At 46.2% G+C, this 22,851-nt stretch overlaps 1 protein-coding gene across 2 annotated transcripts in view; it reads left to right on the plus strand.

Moving 5' to 3' along the window:
• ano5a (anoctamin 5a) overlaps positions 1 to 22,851 on the plus strand; it is a 190,768-nt gene that overhangs the window by 155,988 nt on the left and 11,929 nt on the right. For both annotated transcript variants that reach the window (XM_078549527.1, XM_078549526.1), the window contains 8 exons: positions 2,755 to 2,870; positions 6,272 to 6,406; positions 7,146 to 7,248; positions 10,399 to 10,459; positions 10,704 to 10,855; positions 14,680 to 14,754; positions 16,520 to 16,742; positions 19,798 to 19,967. In XM_078549527.1, coding sequence (XP_078405653.1) covers positions 2,755 to 2,870; positions 6,272 to 6,406; positions 7,146 to 7,248; positions 10,399 to 10,459; positions 10,704 to 10,855; positions 14,680 to 14,754; positions 16,520 to 16,742; positions 19,798 to 19,967 — 1,035 coding nt within the window. The remainder of the gene's footprint in view (positions 1 to 2,754; positions 2,871 to 6,271; positions 6,407 to 7,145; positions 7,249 to 10,398; positions 10,460 to 10,703; positions 10,856 to 14,679; positions 14,755 to 16,519; positions 16,743 to 19,797; positions 19,968 to 22,851) is intronic.

Genomic DNA, 22,851 nt, shown 5'->3' on the forward strand with positions numbered 1-22,851 from the left:
AGGCACTGGCTGTCAGATATCGTGGTCAAACAGCCACTGCAGCTGTTGAGGGGTGGATGATAAGAGTTGCACCTTCTACGATCGATGATGTCAGTATTTCCCCTTTAACTTCACAGAGGAATAGTTATTGCTGAAAAAATGGACAGGCTGTCGAAGCTTTTCATTTTGCACTCATCAGGACAGATGCAAGAATCCCAAATTTCAAAGGGAGCAACAATTTATACTGCATGAGATAAGGGTGCTGATCGGTTGGCAAGTTGACTCTAATTGGTTGAGATGTTGCCATGGAGAATGCACCAGGGAGCGATTGTCCCCCACGTTTTTGCTTAATTCAGAAGATACACAAAGCCTGCACAAGTTCCTTTTGCCTGCAGAGGACAGGTCCCTGCATATGAATATGTGTAGCTTCTCGCCAGCATAAGTGAGCCACATTGTGAGCCTGACTGATAACCTTAGATTAGTTGATAGTGTTATTCTTAGCATGCACAGGATTGCCTGGCTGTCCAAGTACTGTCCAATCACAGAATCACATCTCACATTAGACATTGTGTTCTGAGTTTTGCAAGCACGGGTTGTTTGAGTATGGTCAGCACTCTGCCCATTTTCAACAAAGCAATGTGCTGTTTGATATGATCCGCCAGTCATTGGGCCACCAAAATAGGATGCATGAAATCTATCCCGTGGGGTAATGGCTACTCCAATCAGATCATTGCTTGCCATGTATCACGCATTGTCACAAATAGGCCCAAGGCCACCACTTTCAGACGTGTAAAGTGCCTAATCTACCTTAAATTACTCTGGAAAGGTAAGGTATCTCAAAAATTTGAGCAACAGGTGAAGCTAGCTGTTCCACACTGCTACTTTGCAGTAGCAATACAGGTGACGCTTTCCACTCTCAGGATGCTACTGTCAAACTAAAGGGATGTTCTACCTACCACACAATTGAGTAATGCGGTATTTGAATTTCAGTGCCGGTGCTTCTGAACAATGTTGGTTCTCATTTCCTTGGTTCTCAAGTCAAATTAATGAGGATTAAACGTTTGGAAAATAAAAATGATTTTCCCTAATTGATGCTGACCCACTTGCAACGTGAGTTTTTCCTGGAAGTCTATGTCCTGAATGCATTAATAAGTGAGAATGACCCTCTCTCTCTCTCTTTCCTTCTCTCTCTCTCTCTCTCTCTCTCTCGTGCTCATTTTGCTGCAGACCTCATTGCCTTTAAGAGCAGCTGTATGTATCTTGTGGTGAGAAATGTTGCTATTATGCACTGGCGGCGCGCCAACTCAGGCTGCTTGACATGTGCACCTAGATGAGTTTTATGAAATTGTCTTTAAAAATAGCACCATGCAGTGCTGAGTGCGATGTCACATATTGTGAAGCTCTTTTGTGCACTGGTTTAACCTATTTGTGCAGCTGTACAATATTCTGCATATTGTTTATAGAAGTATACATTGATGCACTGTAATTATGCTCAAAGTGTGGTACTTTTGGAATCAGTTTAGTCAACAGTGAGGATGGGATGGTACTTGGGCAGGAATGCATGGGGACCATCCCACCTTTTTGGGGGTGACATTGGGTTAAGATGCCCCTTATCTGGGGCTGGCGGTGATACACTCTTGCAGTAATTGACCCTCCCACAGCAGGGCATGTTTCTGAGCTGGTGAGGGAGATCTCATTTTACAGCTCTTCAGCCAGCTTGGTTTTCTAAGCTCCAGGTGGAGGCGGTGCATCCTGTGCTTTGACTGGAAAATGTGCCAAAGACAATGAATGTGCATTATTGTGATGGCATTGAAAGGCTTTGCCGTAATGGGAAGATTGTTACTGTCAGTAGAATTGTGCTAGTGGGCGCACTTCACCAGATGAGAGATCCCCCCGCCATTCCCAACAGCTGAAATAAGGGATCGGAGGAGATCTCAGTGCTGGTCACTCGCCATTTGTTTCCTTGGCTGAATGGTTTGGAGGCCAGGGCAGAACGGTGTGTGTGGAAAAATCATGATGCTTTATTTCACAAAGCATTACGTTGTCTGGGAAATTACAACGAGCCTTTAACAAGGCTGTTATGTCATCTTGTTCCCACAAGTTTGAAATATTCACACTTTTAGATTCGAAATGGTGGAGCTTCATCGAGTGTGAATCCTACATTTCCCCATTTGGCTGGTGGACTGATGAATTGCTGCTCAGCACTTAGCTGCAGCGCGACAGTGAATGTGGCATTCTGGATGTGCATTCTCATAACAATTAGTTCCTAGCTCTTTACAAACAATATAACACACAACGCTTAACATTGAATTTCTGAGGTTGTTTCCTTTGTGAATAAGGAAACATGTTAACATAGGGTCAGTAGCTCAGACGGTCCTGAAACTCTATCCTGCAATCAGGCTGCAGCTGGCAGAATATCACACTGCAATGAAGCAAATTCAAAATGCACTGAAGCTGTTTATTGCATACTTTCAGCGTCTGATGTTCAGATGTCCAAGGTACCAAATGTGTCCCATAATAGGACCAATAAATGGCGTCCTCCATTATCGTAGATTAGAAGGAGAGTCCACTTCTGCACTGCAACTTGTACATATGAAGGAATGGGGAGTGGCTGCTGAGTTCTGTGTGTAGCAGGAGTTTATGCACTGCCTTTTCACCTCAGCATGAAATTCATCCTAGATTCACTTTCGTGTACATCGACGTTTAGAAACATTTCCCCTTCGTTGCTCTAAATCAGTGTGGTATTGTTACATATTTGCATGTTTGTTTCTACAGTGTAGATACTGGAAGAAATCACATGACCCCAAGAGTGAGAATGAACGATACACGTTATACAAGGAGTGGGCTCGCTTTGGCCGATTCTACAAGGAGCAACCTCTAAACCTCATCCGGTGAGAGGCTTCGAATTGACTATATTATATTGGGCTTGAGATTAAAGCTGAAGGATCCCAAGTGAGCAAAATAGTCCCTACCAGCAGGAATGTGCCTCCCTGCCCCACAGGAGGCCCTGGACCTTCACTGTAAATAAAATAAAAAATAAAGAGGACAACTCTAAAGGGAATGGAGGAGCAGAGGGACCTGGGTTTATATGTGCATAAATCATTGATGGTTGCAGGACAGGTTGAGAGAACAGTAAATAAAGCATACAGTATCCTGGGCTTTATTAATAGGGGCATAGAGTATAAGAGCAGGGAAGTTATGTTGAATTCATATAAGTCACTAGTTCGGCATCAGCTGGAGTATTGCGTCCAGTTCTGGGTGCCGCACTTTAGGAAGGATGTGAAGGCTTTGGAGAGGTTGCAGAAGAGGTTAACGAGAATGATTCCAGGGATGAGGAACTTCATTTATGAAGATAGATTGGAGGAGTAAGGGCTGTTTTCCTTGGAGAAAAGGTTGAGAGGAGAGTTGATAGAGATATCAAAATCATGAGGGCACTGGGAAGAATAGCTAGGGAGAAACTGTGTCCGTTCATGAAAGGATCAAGAACGAGAGGGCTCAGATGTTAAGTAATTAGCAAAAGAACCAACAGTGATATGAGGAGAAACTTTTTTTTTGCAACGAGTGGTTGAGGTTTGGAATGCACTACCTGAGGGTGTGGTGGAGGCAGATTCAACTGAAGTGTTCAAAAGGGAAGTAGACTGTCATCTGAAAAGGAAGAATGTGCAGGGTTATGGGAGGAGGCGGGGGATTGGTATTAGGTGAGTTGCTCATTCAGCCAGCCAATGCAGGCACCATGGGCCATATGGCCTCCCTCTGCTAACAATTCTGTGATTTTTTTCTCCCCTCTCCATTCAAAGTCATACCCTGTCTGCCTGCTCCCTTACTTTGTCAATCTATCTTAAGAAGAAGGACTTGCATTCATATATCACCTTTTCACAACGCCTCAATGAACTTTGTTGCCAGTGTACTTTGTGGAGCGCAGTCACTGTTGGAAACGTGCAGTCAATATGCACACAGCAAAGTCCATACAAACAGAAATGTGATGAGGAGCAGATAATTTGTTTTTGTGATATTGATTGAGGGATAAATATTGACCAGGATACCGGAGATAACTCCCCTGCTGTTCTTCGAAATAGTGTCATGGGATCTTTTACATCCACCCTAGCAGGCTGATGGGGCCTTGGACTCGTCCAAAAGACCGAACCTCCGACAGTGCAGCGCTCCCTCAGCCCTGAACTGGAGCATCACCTTTGATTTTTGTGCTCAAGCCGTGCAAGGGGACATGAACCTGGAACTTGTAAATTCAGAGGCAAGCATGCTAACAGCTGAGCCATGGCTGACACACAATCCATAAACATATAAAAGCAATTATTTCTAGTCCATGGAAGCTACCACCCAATTTGCTGCTAACAGCTGATAGAGAATCGTGCCAGGTGGAAGTGCAATGGGGAAGAGTGGAAGTGGACCTGGGAGATTGGTGTAGCTAAATTAGGAATCCCTCCAGTGCTCTCAAAGCACAACATGGGACCTGACAAACCATGGCCTCAAGTTTACAGATGGCCTTGGAGTTGATCCTTTTCTGTTAATCATTCACAGATTCTTGTTCCAGCTGATGATTTTCTCATTCTCCCCATGTCTCACCTGTATCACAGTTTAATGAGCTTTTACACTGTTACTGGTTCAATTTGAATTCCAGGAGAGTATGGCTCATGAGCTGGACAGAAGCAATGCTGGATTTCCACTGTGGACTCTGGTCCCTTATCCTGGCGACAGATTTCTGCAGCCATAGAAAATGGGAGGATAAGTCCCTAATAAAAGAAAGTAAAAGAAGCCAACTCACAAACTGGGGCCAGGAATCAAAGTTTGAAAATATAATTGGCCAGTGTTAAACCATTTCTGCGTTATTTTAATACTTGCTTTCACACCATGTCCTGAGCAATAAGCTCCGTAAATGGGAGTGAAACACGCACGCGCCAACGTATTATTGGGCATGAAGACATTGGGTCACATTCCTGGCATCATCACGCCAGCCTGGGATAATACAGTTAGCGGGCGGGTGTGGCAATCAGGAGCCTGCCCGCACTATGCAAATTGAAGGTAATAGGTTAGTTGTGCTCATTGAAAAGGCAATCAACTGCCTTAATACTTGCAGAATAGAATAAAACACTTTCAGAGTGGAATTTATGCCAGTCGTATTTCCCGTTTTTTTTTATCAGACAGGCTGTAATGGTGGGTTGTCTGAGGGCAGAGTTCAATCTCGGCTGTTCAGTGTTCTTTGTCCGCTGGAAGTGCTTTGCGGAAGAAGTAAATGAATACTGTCTTAAATTCCTGATTCAAGAACCTGAGACCTCATACAGAGGGGTCTGTTTCTGCTTTGTGCTGCTAAAGAGGCCAGAGCGGCCCTTTAAATTACGGGCAGTGACCTCGTACCGGGTCACGGCCGACGAGGTCCAATGCCAGATATCCCGCCCTACTGCTCTGATTGAGTGGGATACTCTCAGCCTGCGGCCCGGAACCCGCCTGGCACTCATAATTGGCCCAATGACACGTTGTTTGACATCCTTGGGCGGTAGACTTGGAAGTCTGAATGCCGGCCACTTCCGGGTGCTAGGCTCACTTGCCACACGGGCGCGGGTTATTCATCCCCGTGTTTTTCTATTATTCTTTTTTCTGTCCATTGATTGGTTTCCTTTTAAGGAATTAAATCTTCATATCATGTGTATTTGCTCTAATGAGAAGAATGGCCATATTTATTGGGGTTTTTTTCCACTTACAACTGAACATGGGCCACTTCAGAGACCATTAAGAGTTTTTTTTATACATTCATGGGATGTGGGTATCGCTGGCTAGGCCAGCATTTTTTGCCCATCCCTAATTGCCCTTGCTCAGGGGGCATTTAAGAATCAACCACATTGCTGTGGGTCTGGAGTCACATGTAGGCCAGACCAGGTAAGGATGGCAGATTTCCTTCCTTAAATGACAATTGGTGAACCAGATGGGTCTTTACAATAATCAATGCTATTTTTATGGTCACCATTACTGAGACTAGTTTTATATTCCAGATTTATTAACTGAATGCAAATTCCAACAGCTGCCTTGGTGGGAGTTGAACCCATTACTAGTCCAGTGACATTACCATTGTGCCACCAACTCCCCAGTTTGACCTCTAATATAAGGGACAATTTTCCAATTGTACATTACCAGCAGGAAGCTTTGCCTGGCTATAACAGGGAGTTCACATTTGGGAAATCGTCTCTCAATGGACTTTAGAACATGCAACACATATTGGATTAATCTGCTTGAAAATTTTGAGTCAGTGTACTATTTAGCCTCTCTGTTTCTACCTTTCTAGAAAGTACTATGGAGAGAAGATTGGGATATATTTTGCCTGGCTGGGTTTTTACACGGAGATGTTAGGAATTGCAGCTGCCGTTGGCTTCATTTGCTTTCTGTACGGCTGCCTAACCAAGGACGGAAATGTATGGAGGTAAGATTTCCTGTTCATTTTGAATGGGTAACATTTGAACAATTGGGAGGGAGGCGTTTTTTTTGTTGTGCCATTGCAAGGGAATACCAAATGAGAAGCCAAGCCACTCCCTGACAATTCAATGCAACTTAAAAGTGAAGTTCAAGCCGTTTCCTCACTTGCTTGCTGTGTTTAAGTTTAAAAACCTGCCTAAAATATTATATTCCCCTGATATCCCCCAAAATACAACAAAATCAGTAACCTATGTTGCAAAGCATTTAAGAGATGTAGCTCAGATACAGTAAGGCCGATTGTAAATCAGGGACAAAAGCAGAGTGAAATGCCTGGGTCCCCAGAGTATATGGCCATGGAGATTTTAACTCCCAGGCCTCATTTGCACACTCTGACTCTGACTCCTACTCGATGCTGGTGGGGATGATGTCAATGCTGGCAGGTAGTGGCCAACGTTGTTTGGAGTGGGGGGTGGGGGGGAGCATGCAGGCATATGACACTGTCGTCAGGGATACATAGAGTCAGCTCTTGGTAAGGTTAATATGGATTGATGGGGTTGGGGGTCAGCAAGGCCACAATCGGGCACTCCTTTCATTCTGCACCAGAATATTCCTTTACTAAAAAAAAAATGAAAATATGAAGTTAAATGACAAACTTACTTTTATTTCTCCAATCAAATGTGTACTAGAATTTAAATTACGAATAAGGTCTGGGAGTTTAATGATCAGTTTTTGCATCCTTCTCCTAGTGATGAAATCTGTGATGCTGAGCTTGGAGGGAAGATCATCATGTGTCCCCTGTGTAAGGATTGTGACTTCTGGAGACTGAATACCACCTGCGAATCAACCAAGGTTCGTAGCTTTGAACAGAGGGAACTACAATTCCAAATAATATAGCTGAGAAACACTGCCCTACACGGCCCCTCAAGGTGTAAGATAATTCAAAAATGTCAGTGCCTAAATTGGTTTTGAAATCTATTTATGACCTGTTTTGGAAATAAATTGGAGAATTTAGGAAAGTTGTTTCCTAGATGCCAAAACTGCTTCCTTATCATTCTTTTTAAATCCTCTCTGCTTGTATCACTCCTTTATAACCGTGTGATTGGCTCTTGCGTCATCTGTCAACAGAGGATATTAAAGGTTGCCCTGATTTTTTGTTTTACTCTCTTGTTGGAACAGTTGATTGTTGATGCAGCTAATGATCTAGATTGGGTTGTCAAAGCAATCTCTGATGGAGGCCAACAGGTAAATAGAAGGTGGCTTTTGACTAAACATTTCTGAGATAAAGGAAGAGATTTGCTATGCTACTGGGTGACACGCCAATTGGCACGGTTTTGTACATAAACTTAGTACAGATTAGATGTTTTACCCCCCATTAAAGCCCCACTCAAAAATTAAGCTTGTAGTTACTTCTCTTTGGAGCCAATTTTGGGGGTTTGGAGGTCTGGGCCTTAGACTTGATGCTATGACTTTCCACTTGACAGAAGTTCAGTGTTGCTTCTTATGACCTAAAGGAAATTGAGAAGCAGACAGTAGAGGCACGATGGGTGGTTTGGTGAGACCAAAGGAGAGTTAAGCACACATTTATATCGATATTATATTGGTTATATTATATTGATGATGAATTAATGTGGTACTTGTGGATTATTCTTTGGCATTGCTAGCATAAGTCACGCGGTACACACTGTACATACCTGGCACAATTAGATATATATTGATTTTGTGGTTTCAAAATTTCACAATTTGATAAATGCTGAAATAATGACAATTCAGACCAAGTGAAACTGTGGTCCAGTGGTCCAAAGATTGGTTAAATTGACAATACAGTTGAGCTTTTAAGCTTTGAACTATGGATGCCGTCTTTGAATTCAGAATTTGAGAAATGGTGCTTTGTATCGTTTGGGGATGGGGACTGTGGAATAACTGTAATGTTACTAGACTAGTAATCTAGTATTCCAGACTAATACTCTTGTGCCATGAGTTCAAATCCAGTATGGCAGGTGATGGAATCTAAATTCCATTAAGTAATAAAATCTGGAATTGAAAGCTAATCTCAGTTATGGTAACCATGTAACTACCAGATTGTTGTAAAAACCTATCTGGTTCAATAATGTTGTTTAAGGGAAGGAAATCTGCTGTCCTTACCCAGTCTGGCCCACATGTGACTCCAGATCCACAGTAATGTCGTTGGCTTTTAACTGCCCTCTGAAATGGCCTAACAAGCCACTCAGTTGTACCCAGCCATCTCGAAAAGCCAAAAAGGAATAAAAGAGGACAGACCACCCAGACCAGAAATGACAATAGCCCACCCTTCCCAGTCGATTCAACGACATCATAGCTGATCTTCTACCTCGACACCATTTTCCTGCACTATCCCCATATTCCTTGATGCCTTTGATGTTTAGAAATCTATCAATCTGTGTCTTGAACATACTCAATGACTGAGCCTCCAAAGTCCTCTGGGATAGAGAATTCCAAAGATTCGCCACCCTCTGAGTGAAGAAATTCCTCCTCATCTTAGTCCTAAATGGCCTACCCCTTATTCTGAGACTGTGTCCCCTGGTTCTAGACCAACCCCTACCCAGCCAGGGGGAAACATCCTTCCTGCATCTACCCTGTTCAGCCCTGTAAGAATTTTGAATGCTTCAATGAGATCCCCTCTCATTCTTCTAAACTCTGGAGAATACAGGCCCAGTCTCTTCAATCTCTCCTCATTGCACAATCCCGCCTTCCCGGGGATCAGCCAGGTGAACCTTCATGGCACTTTCTCAATGGCAAGTATATCTTTCCTTAGGTAAGGAGACTAAAACTGTACACAATAGACCACTGACTACAAGTTCCCCTCCAAAACACACACCAGGGCCAGGATTTTCCCCTCGGCGATTTGGGGGCGGGGCCAGCTCGCCAAGGTGAAAATGACGCGGGATGACGTCAGGAGGAACCCCCGACGACATCCTGGTCCATTTAAATCTTCAGGAAGGCGGGCGGACAGCGAAATCAGCTGTCCGCCTGCCGACCTGTCAATGGCCAATTAAGGCCATTGATAGGCTAATTAACCTTGTAAAAGACCCTGCCCGTCCAACCTTAAGGCTGGCGGGCAGGCCAGGAGCCCCAGCGGGCTCCAGATTATTCATGAAACTTCATCCACTGGCGGGATGAAGTTTCCTGTCCGTTTTTTAAGAATTTAATAAACTTTATGTGTTTCTTATTAACATGCCCCATCTCGTGTGACATTGTCACATGAGGGGGACATGTTAATAATTTTAATATTTCTCTATTTTTTGACTTTTCTTACCTGTCAGTAAACTCCGAGACAGGCACTTTGCCTCAGGGAGCAGTGCGTTCTGACAGTTGAGGATTCCCTTCCCCCCCCACCCCCAGCACAGGAAGCGCACAGCACTTCCTGTCGGACAGCCCGCCCACTCAAAATGGCAGCAGGCCCCATTCTGGCAGCGGGGGTCGGCTGCCCGCTCGCCCACCAAGGGCAAAATTCTGCCCCAGGCTGACTTGGAACTATATCACTGTTCTGTCACTGTCACAGGGTCAAAATCCTGGAACCCCCTTCCTAATATCATTGTGTGTGTACCTACACTAGATGGACTACACCCTTTAACGAAGGTGGCTCACCATAGTCTTCTCAAGGGCAATTAGGGATGGGCAATAATTGTTAGCCTTGCCAGCAATGCCCACATCGCCTGAAAAAGCGAACAAATCATAAGTGCGGACACACTGCACCCTCATCCATTAAACTTCACCTCTTCCCGCTTGAGTGAAGCCAAGTGAAACATTGGCGTATCTATGCACCACTCAAGTGCACAAATTGAGGGGATTATTGGAGTTTAAACTTGTAAAAGGGTCTTTATTTTAAAAAGATGAGTGAGCAACTCTCCATTTCTGTTGGTTCCTGATACTAACCCAGGTAATCCGCCCACTGTTGCACTGATTTTGAACTTTGCTCGAGAAAGGTCTGTCATTTTCAAACCTTTTTCTCTTTTGCTGCAGAATTCTCACTTGTTTGACAATGCTGCCACCTTATTCTTTGCGGTGTTTATGGGAATCTGGGGTGAGTACCTTTTGGTGTTACAGTTGGATAATGTAAAATCAAAAAAAAAACTATTTGTCCATTTAATTGGTATTCACCTAACACAGCCACAATGCACAGGTGCTGAAAGCCTTGACTCTACCGAGGTTGCTTATGTAGGTAAATCTGTGTACCAGAAGGCAATAGAGAATGCAGTTTTCAAAAGGACGAAAGCTTAACGCTTGATTATATAACTTGTTGCTTCTCCTTTTGGTTTCTTGAGCAGTCACTTTTTTTCTGGAGCTGTGGAAGCGACGACAAGCCAAGCTCGAGTACGAGTGGGACCTTGTGGACTTTGAAGAAGAGCAGCAACAACTCCAGTTACGCCCAGAGTATGAGGCAAAGTGTACGCACTACAAGAGAAACCCCGTCACTCAGGTGCGATTAGTGCGGTAAACCGCGGCGTGCCGGGCTCAAACTCCTGGTTTGGGTGCATTCGGCATGAATCAGCTTCTGTTGGGAGCATGGGCTGGGAAACTAAGGGACCACGGTTGGCTGGTTTTGATGCACCAACATTAACGGAGGAACAATCAGGCAATGTTAACCGATAGAAACCCTGATCAAACGTGTGGTCGTTTTGTCGAGGGGTGTTTGAGTCCAACTGCTGCTAAAGTTGTTCCCTAGCGATGTTCATTTGGAAACTTAATCTACCCCACTGCACGCACACCCTACCCCGCGCCCCTACCCCAGCCCCCACCCCACCCCGCGCCCCACCCCAGCCCCTACCCCACCCCCATCCCACCCCAGCCCCTAACGCCCCCACCCTCTATCCTGCATCCTTCCTCAAGGTGAAACCATTCCACCTTGATCAGCCTAACTGACTGCAAAATGCCTCACTCAATTTCTTGGACCTGGTATTGATGTTCAAGCTGCCAGAACAGGCAGTTTATTGGGCAAAGGCTGATTAAAATCTCTGCGAAACCTTCTCCTTGTTGATGCATGAAAACCCGCTGCGCGGTGAGTAGAGTCTAACCCCCAGGGTCGCCTGCAGGTCACAAAGTGCAGCACTAAGACAGAAATGTGTTGAAAGGTTACAAACGCTGACAAATCACAAGAACAATGCTTCAGGAGTTTTATCATCCTCATTCGCACTCCAAAGGCGTGTTATTTTCTTGAAATTCAGTCCAGTCCAGCCTGAGATGTTCTCTGTAATACAACACAGAACAAAAAAAACATGCCGGCCATTTTGCTGCCAGCAAGGTGTCTCAGCAAGCAATGCAATAATCACCTGTTCTCAGTTCTTTTTTGAGGGAGTAATATTATCCGCTAGATGGCAGGAGATCTCCTCTGCCGCTTTTCAGAATAGTGCCTTGGCATCTTTTATGTCCACTTGAGGGAGCAGACAGGGCAATGGTTCATCTGAAAGACGACATCTCCAATAGTGGGACTTTAAGGTGCAACTTGGTGATTCAGGAACAAAAGTGTTGTCACGGAGGCACAGCTGACACCTGGGGCTGGATTTTCACTCAGGGGTCAGGATAGTTTCCAGGTCCCGAGCCCACGCCTGCGTTGCTATGTTTAAGTGCAACGCTCCGAACTGGGCTGGCGCCCAATTAATGGCGGCGGGCGCAGACTGGAGACAGGAGCTGGCTCTGGGCGGTGGACCTTAAAGGCGGACAGCAGCCATGAGTGGCTTGCCATTGCCCTGCAGAATATAGCAGGCAGGAGAGAAGAATACCAGCTGCCTCACGGGCCCAAACGCGTGTTCTTGATGGCCAATCACACCCTCGATCTGCTCTGCTCGAGCGATCGTGACCGTTCTGCAGCGTGAGCGCCTCAGTAAGAATTTTCCCTTCTTTTCAAAGCCTTAAATCGGCAGCACCACTGGGCTCCGGGTCGTGGTGCGTGTGCACTAACATGCCCCAGATTGTTCGCTCTTCCTGTCCCCGGCTTTGAAAATTCCCATTGGTCCCACTCCAGCTCATTAACGAGTCCCTCAAGGAGCCTGACAGACGGTTAATTGGAGGCGAGCGTGTCTCTGGCTCACTCCCACCCTCACTTTGAAAGTTTCAGCGTGCTCTGGAGGCTTCGGGATGGCATCCGGGTGCAGTGTTTCCGAAACGCGCCCACACTCCTCCTCAACCCCAGGTGCGATTGAAACCCAGCCCCTGGTCACCGGCTCAAAACTACACAATTAATTCACTGACAAATATTCACAAGTGTCAAAGCTCAAGGGCCGCGTGTTCGCCGGGTTGGACAGAGCGATTCATGTTTGGGCACAGACCCTCCTTCGTTTTTGAAGACGTTTTCCACCTGAAGCATTGGCCTGGATTTTTCGGATGGCAGGGAACACATCCCTGCCGACTCCGACCACCCCACAGCCAAATTACACTCCAGCAGGCGTTAAATGGCTGCAGGTGGGACTCCTGCCCCTCTCCGGAGAGCAAGTCCCACCTTAGAGAGCTGCTGGCCAACTCTCCAGCCCCTGCAGCGACAGCGCTGCGGTGGATAGGAAAGGACGTTCAAGAAGACATCGGAGACCGAGTCCGGGAACTGGAGGCCCAGGTAAGTTCAGTGGGTCCCAGGGCGGGGAGGTTAGGGAAGGTCGGGGTTGGGGGGGGTGGGCGGGCGCAAGGGGACCAATTGGGGCCTTGGGGAGAGGCCGTGGGAGAGGAAGGGATGTCCCTTAAGGGGGGAGGGAGTCGTCCGACTTCAGAAGGGGGCTTCTGAGAGAGGCACCTCCCCTACCCCCTCCTGTCCTCAGTGTAACTTTGATGTATTTCAGGCTTCCTCCCACAGAGTTTCAACGTTCCCGCCAACCTAAAATTTGAGGTTGGACGGCAAACGGCTCTGAAGTGGCCATTAATTGTTCAAACATGGTTCACACATGGAAAAAGGAGCTGAACTCCAGAGGTGAAGTGAGTGTGATGGAATACTCTCCAATCGCCTGGGTGAGTGCAGCTCCAACAACACTCAAGAAGCTCAACACCACCCAGGACAAAGCAGCCCGCTTGATTGGCACCCTATCCACAAACATTCACTCTCTCTACCACTTACGCACAGTAGCAGCAGTGTGTACCATCTACAAGATGCACTGCAGGAACTCACCAAGGCTCCTTAGCACATTCCAAACCCATGACCGCTACCACTTAGAAGGACAAGGACAGTGGACACTTGGGAACATCACGACATGGAAGTTCCCCTCCAAGCCACTCACCATCCTGACTTGGAAATACATCGCCATTCCTTAGACAGCACCTTCCAAACCCATGACACTACCATCCAGAAGGACAAAGGCAGCAAATAGATGGGAACATCACCACCTGGAGGTTCTGCTCCAAGTCAGTCACCATCCTGACTTGGAAATATATGGTCGTTCTTTCGCTGTCGCTGTGTCAAAATCCTGGGACTCCCTAACAGCACTGTGGGTGTACCTACACCACATGGACTGCAGTGGTTCAAGAAGGCAGCTCACCACCACCCTCTCAAGGGCAACTAGAGATGGGAAGTAAATGTGGCCTAGCCAGCGAAGCCCACATCCCGTAAATGAATGAAAAATAAATAAATTGGGACAAGGGTGGGCTTCCTGTCCAAGGCCTTGCCCGCCTCCATGTCAAATCGCTGTGTGGTCAGTGGTCGGAAGGGGCAGGAACCCAGACGGAATCCTGTCCCTTCAATTTCACGCCTCCACCACCCCGGCTAAAAACCCGCCGGTGGGGAGTGTAAAATTCAGGCCATTAACTCGTGTCTGCTCACTCCACAGAAAGCTGCCTGCCCTGCTGAGCGATTCCAGCATTAACTGTTTTTGTTTCAGATTTCCAGAATCTGCATTTTTTTTTGTTTGATTTTTATTTCAGAAGAAGTAATCCGCTTCATATTTCCGGTCCCTCCGCCCCCTATGTTCTGAGTGCATTTGTATTGAGAAAGAGCGTGTGCAGGAAAACACTTTTCTCCGTAACCTATGTAGTGAGGTTATACTGTTAAGCTTACAGTGACATTGCATAAAGGAAATCTTCCTCCATTGTCTGTGTTGATGAAAATGGCTTTAATTCTGAAAATGGATTCCCACTGAAATTCTACAAATGGGGAAAAATCTTATCTGAAACTTTCTAAATGGATAGCATGTTGTATTTGTTCATTTGCCAGCTGTCTAATTTCAGATGACTTGGCTGTTCAGCTCAGATTTCAGTGCCTGTGTAATATGGTCACACTTGGGGATGCTCTATTTTTGCACTATGCTAACACGTGTTAATCTGTTTCAGGAAATGGAGCCTTACATCCCAATGTCTAACCAAGCATTACGATCTTTTCTGTCGGGGGCTACAGTCTTGTTTTGGGTGAGTGTTGCTTCAAATTCCTCAGTACCAAATTCTTGTTAATGCCACTGACGGCCAGCAGTCCAGTTTCCGCTCCAGGTTTTCACCCATTTTATTGGTCATTTTTCTCCCACCACCATCCCTTGCATCCCGTCTTCTTTGCGTCTCCTCCTCCCCTGCTAAAGATGTTAATGTTCAATCTTACAGTCGTGTGGGGCTGAAATTGGACATGAGGAGAGATGTAGAGCAGGCAGAATTGCATTTTCCACCCGTGACACAACACCACCCTACAAACCCTACCAATATGACAGATGGGAATGTCACCACCTGGAAGTGCCCCTCCAAGCCACACACCATCCTGATTTGGAAATATATCGCCATTCCTTCACTGTCGCCGGGTCAAGATCCTGGAACACCCCCCCCTCCCTAACAGCACTGTGGGTGTACCTACACCACAGGGACTGCAGAGGTTCAAGAAGGAAGCTCACCACCACCTTCTCAAGGGCAACTAGGGATGGGCAACAAATACTGGCCCAGCCAGTGAAACCCACATCCCACGAATGACATTAAAAGAAATTATTCAGTCTGATTGGAGTCCAGGGAGCTGAATTTTAGGCAGAGGGCAAAACGCCGATTTTGACACTATCCACACATTTCCATTTTCATCCAGCGGCATCTCTATTCATTCAATTTAGTTCAGTAATTCCTCACAACCCGAGTTTCCCATGGTGTCAGCGCTCATTATATAAAAGTACGTTGAAAATGTCTAGTTACTTGCAGCTGCTTGTTCTTTTTTTGGAAAGGGTTGAGCTGGCGTGTTTTACGTGGAACTTTTTCGCGACCCAGCATCCGTTATAAACCCTCTCAATAAGTAAATTCAGATAAGAGCAGAAAATACAAGCAATTGAACAAAATCGATCTTAAACTGTTCCGGTGTAGCTCTTACGTCCCGGAGTTGAGCTTTGAACCCACAGCTGTTTGACTGTGTCAAATCGAAACCCTGGGCTGGATTTTGCCCTGGTCGGGCAGGCTGGGCTGGGGCAGGCGGGAAGCCGACTGCCGCCCGCGATGGGGGAGGGGGGCCTGACCGCGATTTCAAGTGGACGGGCCAGTCAAGGCCTTCCCGGCGTGAAACACGCGCGTCAGCAGCGCTCAGCTGCCTGTGTGTGTGGGGGGGGTGGTGAGACGGTCGAGTGGGGAACTTTGCGGGTGCGCACGGGTGCGCGCAAGAAAAGCTCCCTGAAGCACGGAACCACCTCGGGGATGAAGATATCAAAAAATAAAAATAAAGAATTTTAAGGTGACTCATCCACGGATGTGACTCTGTCACATGAGCAGGGGCGTGTTGGAAATTAGTATGAATTTTTTTTTAGTGATGGATTGAGACCTCACCCAGCCCGTGGTTGAGGTTTTGCAAAAAACGTAAAGGCCGCTTGGCCTTTGCGCCTGGCCGCCAACTGTAAGGTTGGACGGGCAGCGAAAAATTTAATTCAATTAGACTGTTAATGGCCTTAATGGGCCTGTTAATTGTCGGCGGGCAGGCCGCCAACTCCCGCGCGCCTCCCGACCGAAATATCAAGTGCCCGACGTCATCGTGCGTTATTTTGCTCTCGTTCAAGTTGGGCGCACCTCCGACGCGCTAATAATTCTGGCCCTGGAGTGCACAACACGCTGAAGTTGCTGTCAGTGCAGTGCAGTAAGCGATTGCACAGAGGATGGCTGCCGTGATTTTCTTTTCTATTTAGTGGCTTAAGTTGTACTTCCAATTGTTTGCCTTTTTGCATAGATCTTTTTAATCCTGATCTGCGTCATTGCTGTTATCGTGTACCGCCTCTCGATGTACGCCTCCTTTGCCAAGATCACTGTGAATATGAAGGAGGTTAAGTACATCGGTACATTCTTCACACCCCAGATGGTAACATCTGTCACAGCCTCTGTACTGAACTTCATCATCATCATGATTCTGAACTACTTCTACGAGAGGGTTGCAATTTGGATCACGGATCTTGGTAAAACTCCGCATTTACCATCTTTCTCCACAAGAACTTGTTTCCGACTGTTTTACTAAAATTTTCACATGACACTAATTACTTAATTTATTCGGTTAAAGCTCGCCTTTTAATGCTGTGGTTTGCTATGCTGAGAGGTAATGGAATTCTTTTATTCATTGATGAGATTGTGGGGGCAGTGTGCTGGCGGGGTGGGGGGGTCATCCCGTGTGGAACTGAGTCTCTTGCTAGGCCACTTCACAGGGCAGTCAGCCAAATTAATGTTGGACCAAATTAATGTTGGACCTACACCGCATGGACTGCGGCGGCTCAAGAAAGCAGCTCACCACCACCACCTCAAGGGTAGTTAGGGATGGGCAATCAATGCTGGCCCAGCCAGTGACATCCGCATCCCATGAGCGAACACAGAAAAAGGAAGCGCTGGAACAACTAGGCAGGTCTGGCAGCAACTGTGGAGAGGGAAACAGGATTAATGTTTCAAGTCCAATATGACGTCGGAAGTCGAGTGTTGGACTGGAGTGAGACTGGGTAAGGGTGGCAGAAACACTGAGGAACCGACTGGATTTTGATGGTATTGGCAATTTATGGATTGTTTAAAACTGAATTTAGATTCTCAAACTGCCATCGTGGCGTTTGACCTTGTGACCCTTTGACCTCTGCACTATTAATCCAGGCTTCCAGACTACTAGCCCAGGAACGTAACCGTGATGCCACTCCTCCCGTTCAAGACACAAAAGCCAAATACTGCGGATGCTGAAAATCTGAAGTAAAAACAGAAAGTGCTAGAAATACTCAGCAGATCTTCCAGCATCTGCGGAGAAAGAAGCAGGGTTAATGTTTCATGTCTGTGACCATTCATCAGAGCCCAGAGCTCTGGGTGCTGGACATGTAGCAGACAATTTAATCAGAGAAGTGTGAAATGGTACATTTTTGTGCAAAGAACAGAGAGGCAGTCTGAACTAAAGGGCACAATTCTAAAGGGGATGCCAGAACAGAGACACCCGGGGGGTACATGAGCACAAATCATTGGAGGTGTCAGGGCTGAGAAAGTGTTATAAAGCATACAGGATCCTGGGCTTTATAAATAGAGGCATAGAGTAAAAAAAATCAAGGAAGATATGACAAATCTGTATAGAACCCTGGTCAGACCTCAACTGGAGTATTGTGTCCAATTCTGGACACCACACTTTATGAAGGATGTGAAGGCTTTAGAGAGGGCACAGAAAAGATTTACAAGAATAGCTCAAGAGATGAGGGACTTTGATTATGCAGATAGATTGAAGAAGCTGGGGTTGTTCTCCGTAAAGAAGAGAAGTTTAAGAGGCGATTTGATTGAGGTGTTCAAAATCATGAGGTGTCCAGAGGAGCAGATAGAGAGAGATCACTCCTATTGGCAGAAGTGTCGAGAACCAGAGGACATCGATTTAAAGTGATTGGAAAAAGAACCAATGGAAACCTGAGGAACAGCTTTTATGCCACAGCAAGTGGTTAGGATCTGGGATGCACTACCTGAGTGTGCGGTGGAGACAGGTTCAATCATGGTTTTCAAAAGGGAATTGGATCAGATCCTGAAAAGAAGAAAAATTCAGGAATTGCCAGGGGAGTCTGATTAGCTGGGTTGATCTTGCAGAGAGTTGGCATTGGCACAACAGGTGAAATGGTCTCCTCCTGTGCTGTAACCATTCTGTGATTCTATCTCCACTGATGCTGACAGATCTGCTGAGTATTTTCAGCCCTTCCCGTTTTTATTACCAATAAATACGTTTTGCATCTATGATTACAAAAGTATCAGTGGTAGTTCAGTGGGTGGGTCAAAATCCTGGAATTCCCTTCCTAACAGCACTGTGGGTGTACCTACACCCCACATGGACTGCAGCGGTTCAAGGAGGAGGCTCACCACCACCTTCTCAAGGGCAGCTAGGGATGAGCAATAAATCTTGGCCAAGCCAGCGAAGCCCACATCCCGTGAATGAATTTTTAAAAAATTAACTTAGAAGATTGTAGGTTCAAGTCCCATTCGCCTTGTGCTGTGCCTTTGGGACAAACTCTCTTTACATACATAAATGGGCTTTGTGCCCAAGTTAGGGGAAGAGGGCCTGAAGAAATCCTCGGCATTGAATAGCTTGATTGGCCTATGGTGGCGCTTTAGTGGGGCTGAGAGATAGGAATAGATCAGTGAATGGGCAATGGATTCCAATGTAGGCATATGAGAGGTCATCCACTTTGGAACTGAAAAGGATATTCAGAGTACGTTTTTAAATGGTGATAAACTAGAAACAGCAGAGGTCCAAAAGAGGCATGGGGTCCAGGCACTTTACTAAAATGCCATGGAAAGGAATAGAAAATAATCAAGAAGACTAATGGAATGCCACGCTTTTTACCGAGATGATTAGAATGCAAGGGGGGGTTAGAAGTCAGGCTTCAGCTACACTTGGCCTGTGTGAGGCCACACTCGGAGGACTGTGAGCAGTCCTGGGCACACACCTTAGCAAGGACATAATTGCCTTGGAGGGATGACAGTGTTGATTTACGTGGACTCCAAAGATTAAATTGCAAGGAGAAATTATACAAACTATGGCTGTATTTCCAGGAATTTAGAAGGTTGAGAGATGATTCAATCAAAGTTTTCAAGATATTAAGGGGAACTGATAGGGTGGATAAAACTATTTCTGCTGATTGGGGAGTCTAAGGGGCATAGCCTTAACCATTGGAGGCAGATCTTTCAAGAGTGAAGTTAGGATACAGGCAAAGTAGAAATCTAGAATGCTCTTCTGCAAATGGTAGTTAATCCTACATCAATTGTTAATTTTAGAACTAATTTTGATAGATTTTCACGATCCAAAGTTATTTAAAAATATGGGAAAAGATGGGTATATGGAGTTAGGCCACAGATCAACCATTGAATAGCAGAACAGGTTTGAGGCACTAAATGGCCTACTTAGGTTTGAGAGGAGAAATGGCTGACTCATGTTCCTGGACCTATAAGAGCATTGAGGTGTCGTCACAGTGACTCCGTGTAATGACCACGCTATTTGTTCTCTTTTTGACTTACCAGAGATCCCCAAAACTCACTTTGAGTATGAAAACCGACTGACCATGAAAATGTTCCTCTTCCAATTTGTTAACTACTACTCCTCCTGCTTCTATGTCGCCTTCTTCAAGGGCAAGTTTATTGGCCGCCCCGGAAAATACAACCGTCTGTTTGGCTCATGGAGAAACGAAGAGGTAAGCCGTTTGAATGGGCAGCAACAACAACAACTTGTATTCATATAGGGTTTTTAACAAGTGAAACATCCCAGGCTGCATCATAGGAGCATTAACAAACAGAATTTGACACCCAGCCAGCTAAAGAGGTATTAGGGGCAGAATCGTCTCAGATTTGCACAAACTGCGGTAGCTGGAGGGTAAAACGATGTCTTACTCATCGGCCGCAATGGCAGCTTCTCCTGCTGTATCATCCCAAACCTGCCGCGTTAATTATGCATTCCTGGGAAACGCGCTGTTTCCCTGGTGGGCGGGGTCTCATTCGCCCGCCACGCCATCACCTCGCCGCTTCCTCACATCAGACACCATATTTAAAGGCCACAAGGCACACAGCTAGTTCACCAGGCTCCATGATCCTGATCTTCTACTCCTGCAGGATGAAAGAGAGAGACGTGTGGGTTAGCATGGGTGTACTAAGAACCTGTCTTGGTTAGGTCTGGAGACCCCTTAACGCATCCTGGAGAGTGCTGGCCACCACTTGGATGGCCAGAGGTTAGTGCGCTGCATGGCTGCCCGAAACTACCCCCCCATCTCCGCCCCACTCCCCCTGGCCGATTGGTGGCAGCTTTGCCCACTGGACTGCATGCTGTGCTCTCAGCTCAGGCACAGGTATTCTCCTAACCCACACTGCAAGGCTGCACTGTTAGCTTGAACCATGGGGAAGACTGGTCCAAACCGGGATGAATATATTGCAAGGGGCTGTGAGCGCCCTCAGCAGTGAAGCTCCATGGCTGCTTTAGCAAGGAGATTGTACAACGTGTCCAGTTGTCCAACTGTTCTGCAGTTCACTAAAATGCTCATTAGTTTGCAGTCTATGCCCGAGGGGTGAAAAGCTCTGGAGCATTTGGTGGCCTCTGCGTTGCTTGAGTGGGCAGATAGAGGCCAGACTCCATGCATATCAATGTGGCTGCGCCTGAACTGTCTCAGCTGCAGAGGATTGGTCAATTTATACAAGGTGTCCCTAATGCCTGGCCACTTCCCGCCCTTCGACCCCTTCAACCGCCGGTCAGCCCTAGCCCCCACCCCACAGTCTTCCCACCCCCCCGCACCCCGGCAACGCTCCTCAAACACCGGGCAGCCCTTGCTCGCACCCCCAAGTCGCCTCAACCACAGGACAGCCCTTCCCCCAACCCCCACTCTTCCCACCCCAGCAACGCTCCTCAACCACAGGGCAGCCCCTCCCCCCCACCCCCAAGTCACCTCAACCACAGGGCATTGCTGTTTGTGGGAGTTTGCTGTGTGCAAATTGGCTGCCGCATTTCCTACATTACGACAGCGATTACACTTCAAAAGTACTTCATTGGCTGTTGAGCAGTTTGAGACCTCTGCTGGTCAGGAAAAGCACTGTATAAATGCAAATCTTTTTTCTCCAACTTTTATTTCCATTGAAATCAAAGCTGAAAATGACTTGCTACTTGTGTAATAGCAAAGACTGACCACCAGAGGGTGCACTTGGCCAAGTACAGGACCCAAAGCTTGAATTCCAACTCAAATCCCAATGCAAAGCATGAAGATAAAAATCGGCACCAACAATGAACCAACATGTGTTTGATGCAGCAGCTACAGAACAGTTTAAATTCACCAAACTTTCCATTTTCATATGCAGGTGTTACAATTTACAGCCAAATGACTTTAAAATAACAAAATCAGAAAATGACTCAGCAGGTCTGGCAGTATCTGTGGAGAGAAAAGAAGGGTCATATGGACTCGAAACGTTAACTCTGTTTCTCTCTCCACAGATGCTGTCAGACCTACTGAGTTTTTCCCGCATTTTCTGTTTTTATTTCAGATTTCCAGCACCCATGGTATTTTACTTTTATTTTTTTACTTTACAATAACATTTTTTGCAGAAGTGATTCATGTGGATCATGTCATGAATTAGTTCGCATAATGCATTTCAGCAAAGATAATGGGGTAGAAATTTGTCTTTGACTGTGTCCTCGGCCTGCTGCCTGCTTCACCTAGATCTGTCTTGGCTGTTTAAAATTCTCATCCTGCCTTTCAAATCCCTCTGTGGCCTCGCCCTTCCTATCTCTGTAAGCCTCTCGCTGCGCTTCTCCAATTCCGGCCTCACGCACACCCACAGCTTTTTAACCACTTTGTCCAGCCCCAAGTCACCTCAACCAGAGGGCAAGCTTTGGGTCCTGTACTTGGCCAAGTGCACCCTCTGGTGGTTTGTCTTTGCTATTACACAAGTAGCAAGTCATTTTCAGCTTTGATTTCAATAGAAATAAAAGTTGGAGAAAAAAGATTTGCATTTATACAGTGCTTTTCCTGACCAGCAGAGGTCTCAAACTGCTCAACAGCCAACGAAGTACTTTTGAAGTGTAATCGCTGTTGTAATGTAGGAAATGCGGCAGCCAATTTGCACACAGCAAACTCCCACAAACAGCAATGCGATAATCTGTTTTTGTTGGTGATGTTGACAGATGGGTAAATATTGACCAGGTTAACTCCCCTGCTCTTTTACGAAATAGTGTCATGGGATCTTTTACACCCACCCGAGCAGCCTTGGTTTAACATCTCATCTGAAAGGTGGCACCTATGACAGTGCAGCACTCGCGCGGTGCTGAACTGACTCATGTGCCAGCCTTGAGTTTTGTTCTTATGCCCCGAAGTAGGAGTTGAACCCAGAGCCTTGTGACTCAGAGCAACCCGCTGAGCCATGGCTGACACCAGAGAGATGTAAAAAGGGGTTGCCCATTCGCTATCATCCATTACAGTTGCTGTGAGGTATAGTGGCTGTAGCATTTTTGGAACCTTGAATTCCTATGAATTGTACTGAAAGGTTACTTGGAATTTCTAACATGAGATGTCATGAGAAATGAACCACTCACAATGGCGC

The sequence above is a fragment of the Cetorhinus maximus genome, chromosome 9, assembly GCF_964194155.1.
Source record: "Cetorhinus maximus chromosome 9, sCetMax3.hap1.1, whole genome shotgun sequence".
Taxonomy (NCBI): Eukaryota; Metazoa; Chordata; class Chondrichthyes; order Lamniformes; family Cetorhinidae; genus Cetorhinus; species Cetorhinus maximus.